The sequence below is a fragment of the Sinohyriopsis cumingii genome, unplaced genomic scaffold (genome assembly GCF_028554795.1).
Source record: "Sinohyriopsis cumingii isolate HCF-2022 unplaced genomic scaffold, ASM2855479v2 utg001339l, whole genome shotgun sequence".
In the NCBI taxonomy this organism is placed as follows: domain Eukaryota; kingdom Metazoa; phylum Mollusca; class Bivalvia; order Unionida; family Unionidae; genus Sinohyriopsis; species Sinohyriopsis cumingii.
Window position 1 is genome coordinate 2,037,380 of NW_028315985.1, and position 17,822 is coordinate 2,055,201.

At 34.7% G+C, this 17,822-nt stretch overlaps 1 protein-coding gene across 2 annotated transcripts in view; it reads left to right on the plus strand.

Moving 5' to 3' along the window:
* The first annotated feature begins 1,725 nt into the window (after window positions 1–1,725).
* The window catches only part of LOC149772628 (cell adhesion molecule CEACAM5-like), an 89,061-nt gene continuing 72,964 nt past the window's right edge, over window positions 1,726–17,822 (plus strand). For both annotated transcript variants that reach the window (XR_016417659.1, XM_089947569.1), the window contains exons 1-2: window positions 1,726–1,828; window positions 17,003–17,308. Coding sequence is in view for 1 of the 2 variants with exons in the window: in XM_089947569.1 (XP_089803695.1) it covers window positions 1,774–1,828; window positions 17,003–17,308 (361 nt within the window). In the remaining variant the exon portion in view is untranslated. The remainder of the gene's footprint in view (window positions 1,829–17,002; window positions 17,309–17,822) is intronic.

Consider the following 17,822-nt stretch of genomic DNA (forward strand, 5'->3'; position numbering starts at 1 on the left):
AGTAGATTATGGATTTGTTTATTGTTTCTTAGCGTATGTGGAGAGTATAGTTTGGGTTTTATTATATGAAATGAAAAAGTAGGGGATGTTTTCCTTCACGTCCGCGCGTTGTTTGGTCATGATCTAGGTAAGATCAATTTTACGTTTTAGGGGGATGTTTACCTTCACGTACGCGCTTTAAGTATAAGAACCCACAGTATTCGTCGTTCAAACCATTCTGCAAAGAATAAAAAAAGAAGATGGCTTCTAACCAAATGGACAAAATACAAACATTACAAGACGTTTTAGACAACTTAGGAATGATGGAGCAGATGTTGATAAGACTGGTTGAAGACCATTATTCCTATAGTCCCCATCGTGTAAAGATGGAAATTAATAACTTAAAAAAGGTAAAGGACAAGATTAGTGGTGTCATGAAAGAGATAAAGGAGGAGAAGGAGGATGAAGAGGAAAGAATAAGAATAAGCAAATGGAACGAAAAGATTGAAAAAGAAGAAGAAAATGAGAAGAGGAAGAAAGAAGAGGAGGAAGAGAAGAAGAAAGAAGAGCAGGAGAAAAAGAAAGAGAAGAAGAGAAAGAGTGTTGGAGATAAAATAAGAACTTGGTGGAGAAAAAGAAGAAATTAGAAGCAGAAGAAGAAGAAGAAAACCCAAAGGCCCTTTTCAGGGCCAGCCATATTTCTCGAAAAGAGATAGCCTTTCCATTGCCTACCCCTTTTTTTAAATTTAAATTTAAATTTTAAAAAAAAAAATCCCAAAAGCCCAAACTCTATTCCCCATGTTAATTTCCCCTTGTCGCTAGACAGACCCACCCTGTTTAAATTCCTTTGACGCTATACAGTCCCCTATTCCCATGTTAATTTCCCCTTGTCGCTAGACAGACCCACACTATAGTTCCATGTTAAATTCCCCTTGTCGCTAGAGTGACCCACGATTTATTCCCATGTTAATTTCCCTTGTCGCTAATCTGACCCACGATTTTTCTCCATGTTAAATTTCCCTTGTCGCTAATCTGTCCCAGGGGGGTCTGTAATGCTAATTCCCATTGTCGCTAATGTATCCCCCTTTACTACTACTATAATTTAGAGACCATGTTATAGAAACCAGTCGCAAGACCTAGTGTCTGAAGAAGGAAGTATATGTCATAAAGAAATATACCGGGAAGGAAAACAAAGAGACCAACTCCAGGGACAGTAGGAGTACGACACATCGTAAAAAAATAAAATGCAAAGATCAAAGATCAAGCCCCCGAACGAGAATAATAAAAACTTTGTTTCTTCAAAATTCTTTTGATTAGTTCGCGCTCTAGCGATACTAGTTCTTCGCGCTCTAATGGGATGCGCCCTCATAAGATTAGCTCTAGTAGGACAAAAAATATTTGTTTGCGCTCTAGTATGATAAGCTCTAATGGTTTGCGCTCTAATGTTACCCTAGAGTCCAACCTCTCGAAGAAATTTCGGTGAACCTATGACAAAAAACTTCACTGTTAGTTCATTTTTGAAGGTACTGTAGAATGATATATGATTTATTATCATTTGGTAACAACGGAAATTTCAGTCCTGAGAAACAAATGCAGAGAATATATAATAAAATTAAATGTGTTCTGATTCTAAATGGACCGTTGTGGCTGTCAGGTAATTGAAACGCTACCGGTTCCGGAACCAGAGTTTTTGTAGAAGAAGTTTCAACTAATCGAACCGTCCATATTGCAGGGTACTTTCGATTTTACGGGTTGAATCAATATAATATCGAGACTTCATGTCAGCGGAAGAAGATGATTGTTCTAGTTATATTATTCCTATTAGCGTTTTTGTGTCAATTTTTAGACGGTAAGTGATCAATATATATATATAATGTTTTTATCTTTTTCACATGAATCGGTGACAAGCTGATTCGAACCAGGTTCATCATCATCATCATTGGCGACTCGGTCTCGAAAGACCATGCGAATAGCGCCCTTGGGGTGTTGTCTGTCTCTGTTGGCATCGTCTGCTGTGGCTGTGCAGGCCTATACGTGAGTGACAGTCCCTACTGCAGTTGGTGCAGACATACTGGGAAGTCTGCGTTACTGTGGTTGCTGCTGCGAACCAGGTTATTAGGCGCAAATTACGGGCTGATTTGGACCATGTGAAATATTATTAAGTTTTGTCCGTGATTTAAATGGGACATTTACAAATTTTAAAATATTAAATTTCTCATTATTTTCCATGTACGTTGACAGGGGCTCGTATCGTTGCTTACAATTTACCTGTCATACATGTACTATATAATAACAACAGTACATGTATGACAGGTAAATTGTAAGCAACGATACGAGCCCTTGTGTGTCGGTCGAGTAGTTCAGATATGCATTCAAGGAAACAAAACCTCGAGAAAGGGGTTGTAATATATAATGAAATGAAATAACGTAACACATGTTAAATTTAGCTCAGAGGTTTGTCTCTTGGGTGTATTGCACATGGAATGTCCACATTAAATTTCAGGGGAAGGGGGTTAGAACAGTATAACACCAAACTTATACATTTCCAGCTTTCTAATAGTTTTTAAAGTAATTGATCTAATTTGTGGGTAAAAGAACATATTGTATCCGGTTATATTGAAAATAATTAACTATTATAAATGAAATAATATAAAAATAATATTTTGGGCTTAAAAACAACAAGGATCTACTTCACCCTCTGACAAAATCAGATGGGCAGACTGTTTCTGTTCTCCTAATATACAGCAATTGTACAAAGATTGTAAATGATAATTTGTTTTATTTTTAAAGTTTGTCTTAAATTATTGTGAACAAATACCAAAATAAGTTCTACCTGGCAGATGTCAAAGACGTTTGGTTGTAATGAGAGTTATATGAAACAACATTAACTAAAACATTTCAAATTGAACATTTCTTAAAACTTTGACAACATTAAATGAAGATGTCTTGAACAAGGTGTGACAATTATTTTATCACCTGGCTTTCATAGGCAGCAAAATTTAAACATTTCTAGAATGAATATTGTTACCTTCTACAACCATTTGCTGTTAATGAGACTAAATATAAATACATTTCTGTACCAAAATAAGTTTCTGACTCCTGAGCTTTTGACCTTTTCACAAAGTCTTCATCAACCAGTGTTGAACTGTGGTTCCTGATTGGAACTTCTGCCATTGTACAGAAGGATTTTTTTATGCGACCAACATTAGTTATTATCATGAGGCTCTAGGCCAGAAGTTAGATCTTGTAAAAAGGTTGAAGTGAGTCAGAAACCTAATCTGCTACAGAAAGGTATCTATGTTTAGTCTCATGCACACCAGAAACCTAATCTGCTGCAGAAAGGTATCTATGTTTAGTCTCATGCACACCAGAAGCCTAATCTGCTGCAGAAAGGTATCTATGTTTAGTCTCATACACACCAGAAGCCTAATCTGCTGCAGAAAGGTATCTCTGTTTAGTCTCATACACACCAGAAGCCTAATCTGCTGCAGAAAGGTATCTGTGTTTAGTCTCATACACACCAGAAGCCTAATCTGCTGCAGAAAGGTATCTGTGTTTAGTCTCATACACACCAGAAGCCTAATCTGCTCCAGAAAGGTATCTGTGTTTAGTCTCATACACACCAGAAGCCTAATCTGCTGCAGAAAGGTATCTATGTTTAGTCTCATACACACCAGAAGCCTAATCTGCTGCAGAAAGGTATCTATGTTTAGTCTCATACACATCAGAAACCTAATCTGCTGCAGAAAGGTATCTATGTTTAGTCCCATACACACCAGAAGCCTAATCTGCTGCAGAAAGGTATCTATGTTTAGTCTCATACACACCAGAAGCCTAATCTGCTGCAGAAAGGTATCTGTGTTTAGTCTCATACACACCAGAAACCTAATCTGCTGCAGAAAGGTATCTATGTTTAGTCTCATACACACCAGAAACCTAATTTGCTGCAGAAAGGTATCTATGTTTAGTCTCATACACATCAGAAACCTAATCTGCTGCAGAAAGGTATCTATGTTTAGTCTCATACACACCAGAAGCCTAATCTGCTGCAGAAAGGTATCTATATTTAGTCTCATACACACATTTCTTTGTAGACTTTGACATAATAAATATTTATTCCAGTACTTTGATATAAAAAAATTCCAGTGTATTTTGAGGGATATGCTAAAACATGCATTTTCCACCTGGTTCTTCTGGAGCATAAAGTATATTGTTGATCTGATTGTTGTGGAAACTAAAATTGTATAAAATGACTTTTATGTCGATGTAGGACATAAGTTATTTTAAGAAAGAAATCTTCAGCAAAAGCAGCATGTCTGCATGATCTTCACTTTATCAACTGTTAACCCTATATTGTTATAGCTGCATGCACAACACATTGATGAAATTGCTATGACAAAGTTGGCTAGGTTGCACATACCCAAAGCACCAACTATTTCACATTAGTGTCACATGAAATTTTGGCAAAAGCATGTAGAGAAACCCCTTAAAGTCTTTAACATAAGAATTTTGAAGATGACACTAAAAACAATCAGATGTGACACAGCCTCGAAACTTTAAGTAACCACAGCACATTTTATGCCCATCACATGACATGCCCTTTTCCCAACCTGTGACCTTAATCTTAGAGCTACAATTCAGCCAGCAGTATCATAAATTGTGGAACTAGGTCAAACATCAAAATACAGTATATGATGTAGTTAAACAGAGACAGTCTAGATAAGAAAAAAGGCCATTTATTTCACTTCTGTTTGACCTTAACCTATGTGCCAAAGTATATGACTGTGAATGCATTAGACAATTAAATCTAGATATACAGCAGACTAAAGTTGCAATATTATACATGGACAGAGGTTGCTGATTTATGTGTTCCCTAGCTGTGCCCTTGAACTTGAGACTGAAGTCATGGCTGTGGCATCTCTAATTATGATGTAAAACTAGTTAATTTTTCATTAAATGGTCTTTAAGTAGTTTAAAAGTTGTCCTCCCAAAAAGGTAACAAAAAACCACATACATGTAATTACAATTTCCTTTGCCTTGTCATGAACTGAACCAAGCGGCAGGGGTCCTGTATATGGTGTGTGGCACACCTTCTAGTTATGATAGTGTATATACGTAGGCATGGTTTCATAAAACCCTACAGCTATCACAATGTTGTGAACTACACAATCAAATATTAACAGAAGTATGAAATGACAATCTGTTTACATAATAGGCCTAACTTAAGACAGATATAAAACAAATGCATCAATAATCATTTCATAATTTAACATGACACTTCTGGGATTTGATCTTGACCTTGAGAAATGACATAGAACATTATATGTAACACACTCTCCATATCATATACATACATTCTACATAATATCTTAAACAGCTTCAGAGCTCTAGCTGGAATTAAAAAAATGAATATGTTAATATTTAAGATAGAACCATGACACTAGTATGCGAAACACAGATTATTATGGATATAAGCATATTCAGTTTCATCTCTCCAATATGGGTTTTAGGTTCAAGACTTATATGTATATTGGTGTGTGACCATAACTTTGTGGCTAAGATTATATGCATATTGGTGTGTGACCATAACTTTGTGTCTAAGATTATATATATATTGGTGTGTGACCATAACATTGTGTCTAAGATTATATGTATATTGGTGAGTGACCATAACTTTGTGTCTAAGATTATATACATATTGGTGTGTCACCATATCATTGTGGCTAAGATTATATGAATGCTTGTGTGTGACCATAACTTTGTGTCTAAGATTATATACATATTGGTGTGTGACCATAACTTTGTGTCTAAGATTATGTGCGTATTGAAGTGTGTGACCATAACTTTGTGTCTAAGATTATATACATATTGGTGTGTCACCATATCTTTGTGGCTAAGATTATATGAATACTTGTGTGTGACCATAACTTTGTGTCTAAGATTATATACATATTGGTGTGTGACCATAACTTTGTGTCTAAGATTATATACATATTGGTGTGTGACCATAACTTTGTGTCTAAGATTATATACATATTGGTGTGTGACCATAACTTTGTGTCTAAGATTATATACATATTGGTGCGTGACCATAACTTTGTGTCTAAGATTATATACATATTGGTCTGTGACCATAACTTTGTGTCTAAGATTATATACATATTGGTGTGTGACCATAACTTTGTGTCTACGATTATATGTATATTGGTGTGTGACCATAGCTTTGTGGCTAAGATTACATGCATATTGTTGAGTGACCATAACTTTGTGGCTAAGATTATATGCATGTTGGTGTGTGACCATAACTTTGTTTCTAAGATTATATACATATTGGTGAGTGACCATAACTTTGTGGCTAAGATTATATGCATGTTGGTGAGTGACCATAACTTTGTGGCTAAGATTATATGCATATTTGTGTGTGACCATAACTTTGTGTCTAAGATTATATGCATATTGGTGAGTGACCATAACTTTGTGGCTAAGATTATATGCATATTGGTGAGTGACCATAACTTTGTGGCTAAGATTATATGCATATTGGTCTGTGACCATAACTTTGTGTCTAAGATTATATGTATATTGGTGTGTGACCATAGCTTTGTGGCTAAGATTATATGCATATTGGTGTGTGACCATAGCTTTGTGTCTAAGATTATATGTATATTGGTGTGTGACCATAGCTTTGTGTCTAAGATTATATGCATATTGGTGTGTGACCATAACGTTGTGGCTAAGATTATATGCATATTGGTGTGTGACCATAGCTTTGGGGCTAAGATTATATGCATATTGGTGTGTGACCATAACTTTGTGTCTAAGATTATATGTATATTGGTGTGTGACCATAGCTTTGTGTCTAAGATTATATGCATATTGGTGTGTGACCATAACGTTGTGGCTAAGATTATATGCATATTGGTGTGTGACCATAACTTTGTGTCTAAGATTATATGTATATTGGTGTGTGACCATAGCTTTGTGTCTAAGATTATATGCATATTGGTGTGTGACCATAACGTTGTGGCTAAGATTATATGCATATTGGTGTGTGACCATAGCTTTGGGGCTAAGATTATATGCATATTGGTGTGTGACCATAACTTTGTGGCTAAGATTATGAAAGTCAAATTATCATTATGTAAAATTGTACAATGTTGGATAATCCTATTTTTAATGGCTTTAAGTTACAGCCAAGATCTCAACAAGACAGTAATCCTGAGATGACCGTTTGCTTTAGTTTACAATGGTATCTTCATAATATTACAAGATGCACACACCTTCCAGTGTATTATTTTATTACTTGAACAGCTTCTGCAGAACATCCCAACCATGAAAAAAACCCACCAATCTTTGAAACTGGATCATAAGTGAGCTATGTGGCACGACCTTAGGCCATGCTGCATGAATTTTTATTGTTTATCTCACTATCCTTGAGATTTTGTTTTGTCTCACCATCCTTGAGATTGTATGAGCTACATTCTAGACACAGAACTAGATAATGTTGAGGTTAGATCTAAACTTTGATGAGAATACATTGAAAATAAATGATAAATTCTAAAGTTATGATTTGAACATTTTTTAAATAAACTGTAACCTTCAATGAATTTAGAGTTACAGTCCTAATATAAAAAGTGAGTATGCTTAACACATGACCTTGATCATGCTCATTGGATATATTTATAATACTCTAACTGTGCTTTTCTAGGGGAAATTAATTCCATCATCTTTAACAAAAGCTTCTGGGTGACAGTCTGGACAGACAAAAATAATTTTGACCTTTGACTTGAGACCTGGCCTTTTCAGATAGGTCCAAACAAATATAATGATGTCCAAATAATGGCAAATTCTATACCCTTGTCTTACATATATTTAAAATCAATTTTTATATCACTACTTCTGTTAAATTCAAAATTAAAAATAGCACCCTAAGTGTAACCCAAATCTGTGCCGTTTACATTGAAGAACCACTCAGTAGTTTTGATGTGTATAGCATCATTCAGCCAATAGGTTAGTGTCCGTAAACCTTACAAGCAGAATAAGTTGGAAGATTTCGTACAAAATTACACAAGTATCCATGCACCCTGATTCAACATGTGGACAGTGTCACTTGTGCAGTTTTAACATTGGATGATTGCTTTTGTCAGCATCATAATCAGTGTAATCCACAGTGAGATATAGAAAGACAATTAGAAATAGGTGAGTGACATGTCATTGCATGTCACCATACTTGCAATATATACAGGTAAGGGTAAGGATTGACCCAGAGACACATTTTTTCAATATTGAAATGTATATATCCCTTTTCTTATCCAGTTAGTATATATATATATATATATATATATATATATATATATATATATATATATATATATATATATATATATATCTATTGTGCACATTAAATGTGTGTATACTTCTGTATACTTCTTTTAGGATGAGATTTAAAAATTTCCATGTTATGAGCCAGGGTCAAGTTCAGAACCATTGGGGCACAACCCAGGGTCTGTGCTGGACATATGTCAACTTTTATTTCCTCGTGCCTTTCAGAACTACATAATGGGTATGTAGTAGAGCCTTTCTGATGTCACTGCGCTATGGGGAATTAGTCACAAGCAAGAGGGTTTCTTCTTTTTCTACATTTAATGAAGTAATATTCTGGTCTGATTGGTTAGGTGCAGACCCTTTATCTAACTCTAATCTACATATCAAAATGCACAGAATCTAAATTTTATAATCCAAAATAAAGCCACATATGTACTCTCCATACACACTTTTCCCACTGATGCTGTGTGTTAGAATTTACAAAAATATTATTTTGAGTATGAAATTACTTGTAAACTTTATCCATTTGAGCAAATTACTTCAAAATTAAACTATAACTACTCAACTCTATTTTAAGCACTTTATACCTACTAAAAGAGATTCAAATTTCCTTTCAAATGGTCATTTTAATGTTTAAGTATTATGGCAAACTTGCTATAATTGATTTTAATTAGCTTTACAAACACATCTTCCAACTGTCCTACTGACTCCTTTGTTTCAATTTCTCTGGACTGTAACTTGACACCATAGCATTTGAATAGTTGCTGGTAACCTAGTATTGACCTTAAATCTCTGCCTGTAAATCTAACAGTGACTGTAGAGTTACTCCTCTATCATAGACATACTGTTATTAAATTTATGTAGAGAATTCAGAAAATTGATACACAAATATATCTTTTCTTCTAAAACTAATATAAATACACCTGAAATAACTAAATTTAGCCCTATATTAGGTATCTCAACAGTTTCCAAGTGATGACCTGAAGAGCAAGCCTCCTTCCTCAGGCTCTGTACTGGAAATTTGTCTGTCTCATACTTCAGGACAATATTGTTACATATATCTGATTTAATTCATATTATTTTAATTGTTTGTCAGTTTTAAATTTTTTATTTTGTTACATGCTATTTTATTATAAATTTATTCACTGTAGATGATATTTTTCCAGAAAATCGGTTGACCTTAATCATTCCTTCATAAACACCAGGTGTTGACCTGGATCCTGACCTTGATTCAAAATTACTAAACAAAGTTCTATTTTTATTTTAAAAGATTGGTTGTTGTCAAGGTCAGGATGGGACTACATGATTTAAGATTTAAATGATTTTTTACTTTTATTCTCGGAAAAAAGTCATTGGTTTAATCAAGGCCATATTCTGTGTACGTGTTTATTTCATATGTAACCATGGTCACATGGTCCTGTGTTTTGCAATTCCAGTTTTTCAATTACTGCACATTTGTTAGTTTTAATAGAGATGCATAGAGGGAGATTCCTCAGTTTTGGGTTTTTTACACTGATGTCAAGTTATTTTGTTATAGCCAGATTTTGAGTTATAATTTTCTTCAAATCAGTTGGATTTCAAAAGGATTAATTCTTTTTTCTCTGGAAATATTTTGAGGAGTGCTCACACAAAAAATTTTTGGAAAGACATTGCTTACAAATTTAATTTGAATTTCCAACACCTGAGTGTCATTATTTGTTTTCTACAAGGAACTGTAAAAGACAACACAGTACAGACTACAGCATATGTCATCATTATCCATCTTGGACCTTCCATCAGGACTTAAACTTGAAATTATTAGAACATTTATTACTAGGACTTTTGCAATTTAATTTGTGGATTATTCTTGGATTATTTTCGGACTGTTCTTGGATTATATTTTGATTTGATTCTTCAAACCGTATGTTCTTTTTTAATTTTTCCAGAATTTTTCCAGGGAAATAAATTATTTGTTAAATTTTAAAAACCTTGTTTTTTTCACTCTTTCTGTGTTACTGTGTTTATTTGAGCCTAAACACATAAGAATATATATATATATATATATATATATATATATATATATATATATATATATATATATATATATATATATATATATTTTCACTGGGGATTTCAACAATTTCCAAATTATAACCCAGGGGAAGCATACCCACAGGCACCTTCCCTGGGCAAGACCAGAGAGTGTAACCCAAAAGCCCAATGCATATGTCATAGCCATGGCATTCAAGCTGACACAAGCAAACTTTCGGATTTCCACCTACAATATTTCAGATATTTAACCATCCATTTGAAACTACTGTACATTTTAATACTATACCCAATAATATCCCAAAGTTTCACAACTCTTGTTAAAGTTGTAGGAGATACACAACATTACTAACTGAGGGACAGACTGGCAGGAGGACATAATCCCCACCTTTCTAAAATATGGATGGGGATATAAGTCAATGTTATTTCTTAATTTAACCATGATGACTGATAATTATGAAAAGATTTCAAACAATATCAAATGCTATCCTTTTGAGATGTACATCTTTGATAATTTCAATGTTTAAATGGAATCATAATCACACTAGCTTCTGTGATAACAACCATAGTTGTTAGAATATGTAAACATATTTCTGTGTGCTATTTACAGGACTCGAAACCAATGTCACCTATTTTTTTACATATCATGGAAGTTTGGCTTAGATTATCTATGGAAGTCCAAATGTTTGACATGAAGGGTGGAAAAAACAATTTCAAGTGAAATCTTATAACAGAGAACACAACATTCTAAACAGTTACTGAACCAGTTATCAGGCTTCATGGTGCTAATTATATAGAAGAATGGGAACCAGTCTAGAATTGTGCAAGAATAAAATAGCATATATTTGGGATATGGCTGGTCAGGATTGATTGATAATGAAAGTTAAATTTTAGTGAAAAGAATAGTATTTTTTGTACTTATCTTACACTGGACAACAAATTTTTACAAAAGTCATGTTACTGAAATAAAATTAGTCAATTCTTATCAATTTTTATGTGCTGAACACAAATATGACAGTCAAATTGCAAAATTGGCTCTAGTTTTATTGTAATCTGCAAGAAATTAATGTTTACATAACGAAATGCATTCCAATAGTAAAAGGTCAACTGTAATAGCCTACCTATAAAAAATCAAGTCATTGACTACATCTTAGATTTCTTCGCCTGTCTCTTGTACAGCTGTTCGGGAGCATCTCTGAGGAGTGTCCAGCAGTAGTCAGCCAGCATTGTAGTGGACCATTTTCCCTGGTATCTTTGTTCCATTGTTGCGATATCTTGATGAAAACGTTCGCCGTGTTCATCACTAACAATACCACAGTTGCTAGGAAAGAAATCCAAATGGGAATGAAGGAAGTGAATCTTTAGAGACATATTGCAGCCAAGTTTCTTATACTTCATCAACATGTCTTCTACTAGTTCCTTATAGTTTTCTGCCCTAACATTTCCGAGGAAGTTTGTAGAAACTAGGCGAAAAGCATTCCATGCTTGTTTCGCGTCACCTTCCAGCAAGTTGTTGAACCGGTCATCTTTGAAAAGCTCTCGAATCTGAGGACCCACAAAAACTCCCTCTTTAATCTTTGCTTCGCTGAGTCGAGGGAATTTTTCATGCAGGTATCGGAATGCTGGCAAAGTCCGGTCAATGGCTTTCACGAAGTTCTTCATCAAACCTAGTTTGATGTGAAGGGGTGGTAGCAAGATTTTCTGAGCCTCAACCAGAGCTGGGTGTTGGATATTCTTCTCTCCAATGGCTACATTCTGCCTGTGAGTCCATTCCTTCCTCATGTAGTGCATTTCCCTTGCTCGGCTATCCCACTCGCATAAGAAACACATGTATTTTGTATATCCTTGCTGCAGTCCCATTAAAAGGGCAACTACCTTCAAATCACCACAGAGGTGCCAGCTGTACTTGTTATACTCAATGGAATTCAGTAGCTGCCTTAAGTTATCGTATGTCTCTTTCATGTGGACAGCATACGCTACTGGAATAGATGGAAGAATGTTTCCATTGTGCAAAAGCACAGCCTTGAGACTCAGTTTCGAAGAGTCCACAAATAGTCTCCATTCTTGTGGGTCATGAGTGATTTTTAAAGCATTCATGAGACCCTCAATATCGGAACAGAATATCAGATTACTTTCCTTTCTGAAGAAAGGCTCCAATTGCTGGTGGCGCTTTCGATATGCAGTAATTGTGACATCTTCTTCTAGAAGATTCCATTGTTGGAGTCTTGATCCTAGCAATTCTGCCTTGTTCTTTGATAAGTCCAAATCACGAATCAGGTCATTTAGTTCTTCCTGTGTTATTCTGTGTGGGGTTGATGATGCACCACAGTGAAAATCTGGATCACTGCATGCTGATGGACCAGGAGAAGAACAGGTCGACTCACCTTTGTCTTCGTCAGATGAATCAAGAGAATATTCTGCTGGAGGTTCTGGAATAGGAAGTCCCTCACCATGTGGAACTGGTCTCAATGCAGACGGAATGTTTGGGTAGACTATTCTCGACTTCTTTCGCTTCGTTATTCCGCCGGAAAGAGGAGGAACCAAGCAGAAGTAACAGTCATTTAGGTGGTTGCTTGGCTCTCTCCACACCACTGGGACTGCAAACGGCATTGATGACCTTTTGCAATTCAACCACTGTGAAAGCTGTGTTGTACATGTAGCACAGCATATATGCGGAGCCCAAGGCTTGTCTTGGTCACCAACCTTGCATCCGAAGTAAAGATGATATGCCTTCTTCACTTGAGAATTGATACTTTTCTTCTGGTTGGCAAATGTCACTTCCCCACAAATATAGCAAAAATTGTCCGCGGTATTAACACACTTTTGAGGCATTACTGTTCTTTATTGTACGTAAATGGATAAAATAATAAGTTTTATGTAACAGTAGCTTGAACTGTCTCGCACAACGTCTAAAATATTTTAAATGCTGAACCTATCTGATTGGGCTTTATATAGTACACTGCTTACGTCAGCTTCAGCAGCCGCCTGGCATTAGTATAATAGGCCTACACATGTATAGTACACTGCTGACGTCAACTTACTTCAGCAGCCGCATGGCATTAGTATTGCATTGCATCAGAAAATGATGCAATCAACTGTGGATGATGTGAGCATGATGGTATTATGCAATGTTACATCATTATTCCGGATGTTGCTGCAGTCCTACTGGAGAAATTTACACAGTGAAACATAGAAAATGAGGTATATGAATATCTTCAAAACGAGAGCCAATACAAATTTTTCACGGTTATATTCGTGTTCGGCACACCAAAATACTACAGATTAGGGCCTTTTCAAGTCAGTAATGATTTCACTGTTGACCAGTGTTATTTGTAATTGAATGCAATAGAGACTTGCTTTATTGGTGGAATTTTAGTCCTTTGTCTGACATGAGTTCTGAAAGCTGATTATTGAATTTAGCACCTGACTCTTTGGTGTGGAACTAAAAACATGTCTCAAACACATGTGGATCTAGAAAATGCTATGGCAGATACGTTTTTCTCAACACACAAGCTGTCATCAAGGATACATTATAGTCTATACTGACAACACGCAAGCTGTCATCAAGGATACATTATGGTCTATACTGACAACACACAAGCTGTCATCAAGGATACATTATAGTCTATACTGACAACACAAAAGCTGTCATCAAGGATACATTATAGTCTATACTGACAACACACAAGCTGTCATCAAGGATACATTATAGTCTATGCTGATAAATATAAGTTTTCTCATCAACCTTCAGATTTTTAACGTTATTAAATTTGTAATATCATGGTATTTGCATATATTTACTATGGTAGCAGAGTTAGTACTGTGAATCCTTTAGAGAATAACAATCCCTGTCACAATGATATCACATAGGCATGTACATTTAACACTTATATAACTGCAAAAGTATGATGCTATCTGTGGATACCATTAGTAAAATGAATACCATTTGTATACCTCAGTGACTTTCATTGGGATGTTAAACATACTCTCTTTCAGATAATGTAATTGTTGCCACAAAAGGGGAGGGGTGCAGTGTGTAGAGTTTTCTGTTGATTTTACAATGTTAGGTGAAGTGTTTTCACTTTGTTTAATAAGCTATGCAATCAGATATAAATGTTATACAATTTGCCATTTACAGAGTAAAGTTTTATGTTAGCAGTTTGACACAAATTTAGTTTTGTTTTGAAACATTGTGCTTTAAATATAGTCACTGTATAAGGTCACTTCAGTAGCTAACTTTCTCTCAAGATCCCAGCAACAGTCAAGATCCCAGCCACAGTTGTGTCTTTTATGGGATGGTAAAGATAGATGCCTTGTCCAGTTAGGGTATTAAGGTATCTCCTCAAACAAGTGACCTTCTTATGGGAATTTAGCCCATGAAGTTAGAGTGATTGCTACTTTTTGGGCTTGTTAGAATCCTTATCCTGGAATGATATAATGAGAACAGCCTTCAGCAAGTCTTTTACTAATGTCTTATTTAACCTTCCATCATTGGTGCACCAAAACAGGAATGCATTTTGTTAAAGTTGTGTGTGTTTGTAAGGGCACAATGTGTGACTCTTTGCCCTATCAACCTAACATAACGAACCATCCTACCCTAACAGTAGTTCATAATTCTAATAATAGTTATTCTAAGTCTCCAACCCAGTGGAAAATGATCATTAGTTTTGGAAAAGCTGCTAGGATTGCCTTAGGATGAATTTATTTCTGAAAGAAAATAATTACAGTAACTAATGGTGACTAGATAAATTAGAGGTGAACTATGTAATTACTGATTACACTCTCCATAAATTAGAGGTGAACTATATAATTGCTGATTACACTCTATAAAGTAGAGGTGAACTAAGTAATTACTGATTACACTCTCTATGAAGTAGAGGTGAACTAAGTAATTACTGATTACACTCTATAAAGAAGAGGTGAACTAAGTAATTACTGATTACACTCTATAAAGAAGAGGTGAACTAAGTAATTACTGATTACACTCTATAAAGTAGAGGTGAACTATGTAATTACTGAGTACACTCTATAAATTAGAGGTGAGCAATGTAATTACTGAGTACACTCTCTATAAATAAGAGGTGAACTATGTAATTGCTGATTACACTCTCTATAAAGTTGAGGTGAACTATGTAATTGCTGATTACACTCTCTATAGAGTAGAGGTGAACTATGTAATTACTGATTACATTCTCCATAAATTAGAGGTGAACTATGTAATTACTGATTACACTCTATAAAGTAGAGGTCAACTATGTAATTACTGATTACACTCTCTATAAAGTAGAGGTGAACTAAGTAATTACTGATTACACTCTCAATAAAGTAGAGATGAACTATGTAATTACTGAGTACACTCTATAAATTAGAGGTGAACAATGTAATTACCGAGTACACTCTCTATAAAGTTGAGGTGAACTATGTAATTGCTGATTACACTCTCTATAAAGTAGTGGTGAACTATGTAATTACTGATTACATTCTCCATAAATTAGAGGTGAACTATGTAATTACTGATTACACTCTATAAAGTAGAGGTGAACTATGTAATTACTGATTACACTGTCTATAAAGTAGAGGTGAACTATGTAATTGCTGATTACACTCTCTATAAAGTAGTGGTGAACTATGTAATTACTGATTACATTCTCCATAAATTAGAGGTGAACTATGTAATTGCTGATTACACTCTCTATAAAGTAGTGGTGAACTATGTAATTACTGATTACATTCTCCATAAATTAGAGGTGAACTATGTAATTACTGATTACACTCTATGAAGTAGTGGTGAACTATGTAATTACTGATTACACTCTCTATAAAGTAGAGGTGAACAATGTAATTGCTGATTACACTATAAAGTAGAGGTGAACTATGTAATTACTGATTACATTCTCCATAAATTAGAGGTGAACTATGTAATTACTGATTACACTATAAAGTTGAGGTGAACTATGTAATTACTGATTACACTCTCTATAAAGTTGAGGTGAACTGTGTAATTGCTGATTACACTCTATAAAGTAGAGGTGAACTATGTAATTACTGATTACATTCTCCATAAATTAGAGGTGAACTATGTAATTACTGATTACACTCTATAAAAGTAGAGGTGAACTATGTAATTACTGATTACACTCTCTATAAAGAAGAGGTGAACTAAGTAATTACTGATTACACTCTCTATAAAGTAGAGGTGAACTATGTAATTACTGAGTACACTCTATAAATTAGAGGTGAGCAATAATTACCAAGTACACTCTCTATAAATTAGAGGTGAACTATGTAATTGCTAATTACACTCTATAAAGTTGAGGTCAACTATGTAATTACTGATTACACTCTCTATAATGTAGAGGTGAACTATGTAATTACTGATTACACTCTCTATAAATTTGAGGTAAAACTATGTAATTACTGATTACACTCTCTATAAAGTAGAGGTGAACTATGTAATTACTGATTACACTCTATAAAGTGGAGGTGAACTATGTAATTACTGATTACACTCTGTCTTTGGTTTTAAACATGAACAGGATTTAAGATTTTCTAGACTTTATTTCTTTTATGAGAGCATATATTTTAGCAAATTATGTATCAAATTGTGTTTATATTAGTCATATACCTTTTATTTCACAAAGTCTATAAAATCTGATGTTTATACATGCAGGTAGTCCAGCTGTTGGTGTAGTTGGAGGAGCGGTCAACATGAACATGACAATAACTGACAGAGATATAAATACCATCAGAAGTCTGAAGGGTCCGAATGATGTTATTATTCTAGATTTCTTTCCTGGACAGGCCAATCCATCATACACTGCTCCTGATGTTACATACACAGGCAATATTTCAGAAGGATTTGTGTCCTTCACTTTGTCAAATTTGAGAAAAGAGAGTGCTGGAATGTACCAGTATGTTGTTTCCAAAGGAGGAGCTGGAAATGTGATTGCTGGGGAACAGTATCTTGTTATTGCAGGTTTGTATATACATATCTTGTTTAATTTATTTGGTGAATATTATATATATTGTTATCAAAGCAAGCACAGATGTGATTGTTGGAAAATGATATAGTGTTATTGCAGGTTCTTATATACTTATCTTTTGTCCATTATTTCATGAAATTGGTCCTTAGTTTCTGTGTAGTGCCAATACTGCATACATTTGTATCTCGATAGTCAATAGTTACATAAAAGCTTTAGGTCAGTAAATTTCGGTATTATTGATTGTCTTTCTGTATATTTATGGCATGGCATAATTGTCTGTCTGTCTACTATAACAAGCAATACTATTTATGAAATAAGGTTTAAATTACAAAAAGACAATAACTACTAAATTAGGTTATATAGTGTTTTAAATATGCAGGTCTATAGATCATTGTTCCCCAGAATGTTGTGTGAATGCAAATAGATTTGAATTTGTTTCAGAACGGTGGTGGTGGGTTGATCCATTGCTGTAATCTTTGGCTGTTCCCTCTAATATAGGATTATTAT